Here is a 5,050-nt window from a genome sequence, read left to right on the forward strand (position 1 = left end):
AAAATTCCAAGAGTCAAACCCAAAGGAGATCATGCAAAATAGAGAAAAGAACAAAAATAACATGGGAAGAGAAAGTCTATCAAATTATTAAAGCTGCAAATTAGTACAACAGTCCAAAACAAATGATTTTCTAATGATTACTAAATAGCAATTAAGCATCAAAACCTTCAATTAACAGAAAACAATATAGGCAACAATGATTGTCGTTTAATCTTCATGTCAGCAATGAAATTATACCTAAGAGACTCATTTGGCAGTTTCTTCACTCAACAAGTTTTAGCTCTCGGGCTCAATTTAATCAAACAAAGAACTTAATCAAATTATCTTTTCGGTCTCACTCAATTAAATCAGACTAAATAACTACTCGATAGATTCTCTTTTCAGTCTTTTCTATCTAAATTTTCACTAGAGTTGTCAATTTCAAATTTTTATAATTTATTCAAATTAGTTCAAATTGTGCAATTGATTATTTAAGCATAAATTCACATGCTACCAATCCAATCACCCAATGAATATAGAACATACCCATAGCATAATTAAACAAAAAAAAAATCAATTTTATACGATTAAAACAAATTAAAGGGATGAAATTGAATAGGTTGAGAAATGCTTAGTAATATGTAGGTAATTCTTGATTCCAAGGGTAGAATGGCTTCAGTCTAAAGAAATTCTTGAAAGCCCAGTGATGAATTCATCCATTGAAAGGAAAAGTACATACAAAATTGAAAAGTTTGAATGTAGAGAAAAACTAACCTAGAAAATACAAATTGACCCCTGTACTATTCTATGCTAACGCTATCAGCCAAGAGTAAAAGTTACTCTAAAAACTATCTAATTCCTCTTTCAAATGGTTGAGTTCAATTACAATTTTTTCTTTAACATTAAATCCAAACACAACAAGTTTGACCAAAAGTTCTTCATATTGCCCTTCCTCAATCTCAATTGGTTTGGTTTTTTCGAATATGATATTGTGACACTGAAAATATGATGTTGCGAACATTGCTACTTAAAGGGTCTTAGGTCACGACACCACAAGTTCGATGTTGCAACCTTGCAAGTCAGGTGGCTTGGTGTCACGACATCACAAGTCCGATGTTGTTACACCGAGGCTTATTGAGGCATCCTCTTTAGCATGCGAACAAAGCTGATGTCATGACATTAGGGAGTGATGTTGCAACACTGAGAGTCAAAATGTTCAATATTGTGACATTGACATCATGAGAATGCAACGCCTAGGCTACTCACTTTCTCCCTTCATTCTTATTCCTCAATTAAGTCCTTAAAAGTGCTTTAGCCACCATTAAACTCAAATCGACATAAAATTGAGATTTTATTTATAAAAGCATAAAATAAACTAAAAATTGTATTTAAAGTAAATTTTAATCTATAGAAAAACAATAAAAAGAATCGAGCATTTGCTTTAAAACAAGCTCTTTAAGTGATAAAAAAGTTCAAATTGTCGTATCAAAATATGACGTATCAATTACTCAACTATTGCCCATTTTCCTTTTTGGTTACCCAATTATCAATTCTTTTTTTTTTTAATTTGATCACCCAACTAATTGAGATTTTTTTTTTGTCTATTTCCATTTAAGTGCCATTAAATCTTTTATTGGAAGGTGACATGACAGTTAAAAATATTAGTTAATGTGAAAAAATGTGTCACATCAACATGATGTATATATGGCACATTATGTATCACTATCTAGTTGCTTTGTCAATCACATCATCACTTAAAAGTAGAAATTGATGAAATTTTTAATAAAATGACTAATTTGCTCGTTGATCTAAAGCATAAGCACAAATTCGCCTATTTTTTATTAGAGTGAGCAAAATACAATTCGACTTCTAATACATGGACCTCCATAATACTTTTACCTAATCCTATTCACCCTTTAATTTCACGTTACTTACATAAAAAACTTTAAAAAACCCAAACCATCACTTAACAACACATATGCATGGAAATTTTAACGGGATTTGACCAATTTACACTTTTTTCTAATATATAGAGGTTAATTTATCTATTTTTTTAAATAGATGAGACTAAATGCAATTCATTTCTTAATGCAGAAGTCTTCTCAGTACTTACTTCTATTTTTTTTTAAAGAAAAGGTTTTTTTTTCTTTTCTTTACAACGTTTAAATAGTTATTTTATTTAATTTGATTGCTTTTACAATAGAAAATTTCTTTTTTTTAAATGTTGATTTGATTTGATTGATTTTACAATTGAAAATTTCTCTTTTCAAAATGTAAAATAAAGAAGTTAAATTACATTAAAAGTTATCTAAATCTGAAAAATTACAATATAGTCATTTAGTTGTTAGTATTTTTTTTTGAATCAATTAACAATAAAAGTTACAAAATAGTCACTTAACTACTCAAATTTGACTTTTTTTATAACAAGCTAACTAACAGTGGCAGCTTTTAAAACTGGAATGATAGCAACTTTAACACTCAATAGTTATACATCGTGTCTATTTAGTTTTGATTTTAAAAATCTAATCCTCAACATTTACACATTGTGTAATTTGGTCTTTTGGAGTTTTATTTTTTAAGTGACCATTTTACCTAAAAACTAAAAATAAATTTATCGATGAATTTGATTGAATATATATAAATATTTTAACCTTTTTCTTATTCTTTTAAAATTAACCTTTAATGTTATTAAGAAAAACAAAACTACAAAAAAAGAAATTCAATTTTCACAATTAGTAAATGTTGAGAGCTAATTTCTTTTTAAAATCAATATTAATTGACATAACTTATAAAGTTGCAATTATGCAAAATTTAAAAACTACTATTTTAGCCAACTAGTGATAGAAAAGAAGAAAAAAAATTGAATAATTAGGTGATAAAATTAAATAATTGAATAACTATTTTATAAATTTTCATAATTAAGAGATAAAAAAATACTGATAATTGAGTAAGTAAAACACAAATTTATTGATAGTTGGGTCGAGCATGTAACTTACCCAAATAAAAACAACAAAAATGAGCATCTCAAAGGTTTTTAAAGGGGAAGGAATCAAAGAGTAAGGACAGCAGAAGATTAAGCAGCAAAAGGAAAAGAAAGAGGGAAGAAATAGAAACGACAGGCAGCCCTCGGCGACGGTAGGAAGAAAGGTCTAGTTTTTATTACTCTTTCGTTTCTTTTTAGATTAATATTTCTCCCTTTTTTATTTTTTTGCAAAGAAAATTAATATTTTTCTTTTTGTTTAAGTTGAAATGGTTATTAGAGAATTTTTCTTTAATAATGAAAATGCTAGGGAATTTAAGTGATAAGTTCTTAGATAAGGACTGAGGAAGTAGTCTTAGATCTTCCATGAACAGCGTTGGGAAGGCCTTTAGGATTTGTTTTTTCATTACTATTTGTATTGCTTGCCATTTTAATTTGATTATGCATGTAAAAATTCAAAAATGCATGAAATTTCAAGAAAATTATAAGTGGTAAAATTTCTTGAAAAATCTTAGATGTGAAAAGTTTTTCAAAATTAAATTTGAAAGTGCAAATTCATGCATATATTCTTTTCTTTTCTTTTCCCTCCTGTAAATGGAATAAGCTCTTCACCACTGGCAAAGGGTTCCTAAGGAAAGCTTTTCAAAATTAAATTTGGATGTGCAAATTCATGTATATATGTTCTGAAAGGAAATTATTTTGTTATTAATTTCAAGTTTTTAATAAGCCCCTTAGATTCACTTTTGCAATTTCTTTGTTAATTTTCCTTAGAAAAGGCAGTGAAGTATAGAAAAATGGATATGAAGAAAACGGTTCAAATCTCTCTTTATAATCAAGAGAAAGAAGAAAAGAGGATTCTTTTGAAATTAAATAGCGTTGGTTATGGGGATGAAGCTGATCAATATTGTTATTCGATCAGTCAAAGCATACCGCTACGTGATCTAATGCTTGACTTCATTAAACGCGTTGGGGTTACATTCAACTCTGTAAGATTCTATTACCAGGATGAGCCTATATTGCCAACATTCAGTGCTGAATTTCTGGAGATGAAAGATGGAGAAACCATTGATGTATTGGGAAGGAGAAACTTTAGACCTACAGCCGCAACTCTATCCACTCTTATTACTTTGCCTCTGGTTGTCGATGGGGAAAAACCAGTTGTTCTGAAAGTGGAGAAGGATTGTACAGAGGATGGTGCGCTGTACTATTTGATTGGGTGAAACACACCGATGAAAAACCTGTTGTATGATTATGCTGACCGCATCAATGAGTTATACGAGCATGTCAAGTTCATTTGCGTCAGTTGTTGCTGCATTGAGACGAGGGAAACAGACGATGATTTGGGGTTGGAAGATGGAGATGTTATTTACGTGTATATGTGGCAGTACGAATGATTTGTGCTGTGCGATGATGTTAGAAGGGGCATCCTCCTCTTTTGCTTGAATTGCAGTTCCTTCGGGTTCTGAGCTATGAAATTAGGATGTTGTAATTAAGGTTTTATCTCTCTTGGTAGCTTTTGAAAACATAGCTTTAGCTTGCTTGTTAGCCATGACTTGTGCCATATCTGAATGATAATTTTGCAACATAACGAGACATTGGCTCCAGATTTCACTACTATAATTTTGCTTAAGCACATCTTTTCTAGAAATAGAACTTCAAATTCTATTTGAATTTATTCATATTAGCTAATGGATAACTCGAATTAACTCGTCAATCTTACACTTTGGTACGTGATGCTGGGGAGACAATCGTCTATTTCCCTAATATTACTATAAATTCACACTTTTCTAATCTAAATTGCTTCCAAATTCCAATTCCCTCCCGTAGATTGTCGTATCATTTTAATTATTTTCCTTTAATGCAAGGGTATAAAACTTAGCATGTATATTTACGTTAAATTAATCATGTTTAAGAAATGAGGAATATTCAATTATGATCCTTCAAAGTACCAACAGAGAAAATTCATGTACATCTTTTTCCAAAGCAATGTCCAGTAATTTCTAGTTTCCAACTCCCTAAGAGACGCTTTTGCACCTAATTAATGGGTATTTTTTAATTTTTTTTCTCTTCAGATTGAACAATATGTAAGAT

The 5,050-nt window shown here is 29.9% G+C and overlaps 1 protein-coding gene across 4 annotated transcripts; it reads left to right on the forward strand.

Annotated features, from left to right (window-relative positions):
* The first annotated feature begins 2,960 nt into the window (after positions 1-2,960).
* On the forward strand, positions 2,961-4,579 carry LOC108488754 (uncharacterized). Of its 4 annotated transcripts, none has more exons than XM_017793037.2 (2): positions 2,961-3,126; positions 3,731-4,579. In XM_017793037.2, exon 2 carries the CDS (start codon positions 3,754-3,756, stop codon positions 4,177-4,179), a length of 426 nt encoding a protein of 141 aa, XP_017648526.1. In that variant the 5' UTR covers positions 2,961-3,126; positions 3,731-3,753; the 3' UTR covers positions 4,180-4,579. The 4 variants fall into 4 exon arrangements, with proteins under 4 accessions (XP_017648526.1, XP_052876617.1, XP_017648527.1 ...); XM_053020657.1 differs by having other exon boundaries at positions 3,736-4,579; XM_017793038.2 differs by having other exon boundaries at positions 2,961-3,114.
* The last annotated feature ends 471 nt before the right edge of the window (positions 4,580-5,050 follow it).

This window comes from Gossypium arboreum, chromosome 10 (genome assembly GCF_025698485.1).
Source record: "Gossypium arboreum isolate Shixiya-1 chromosome 10, ASM2569848v2, whole genome shotgun sequence".
Taxonomy (NCBI): domain Eukaryota; kingdom Viridiplantae; phylum Streptophyta; class Magnoliopsida; order Malvales; family Malvaceae; genus Gossypium; species Gossypium arboreum.

Excerpts from the sequence above, each read along its gene's own strand:
- LOC108488754 (XM_017793037.2), top strand. The coding sequence starts at position 3,754 with ATGGATATGAAGAAAACGGTTCAAATCTCTCTTTATAATCAAGAGAAA.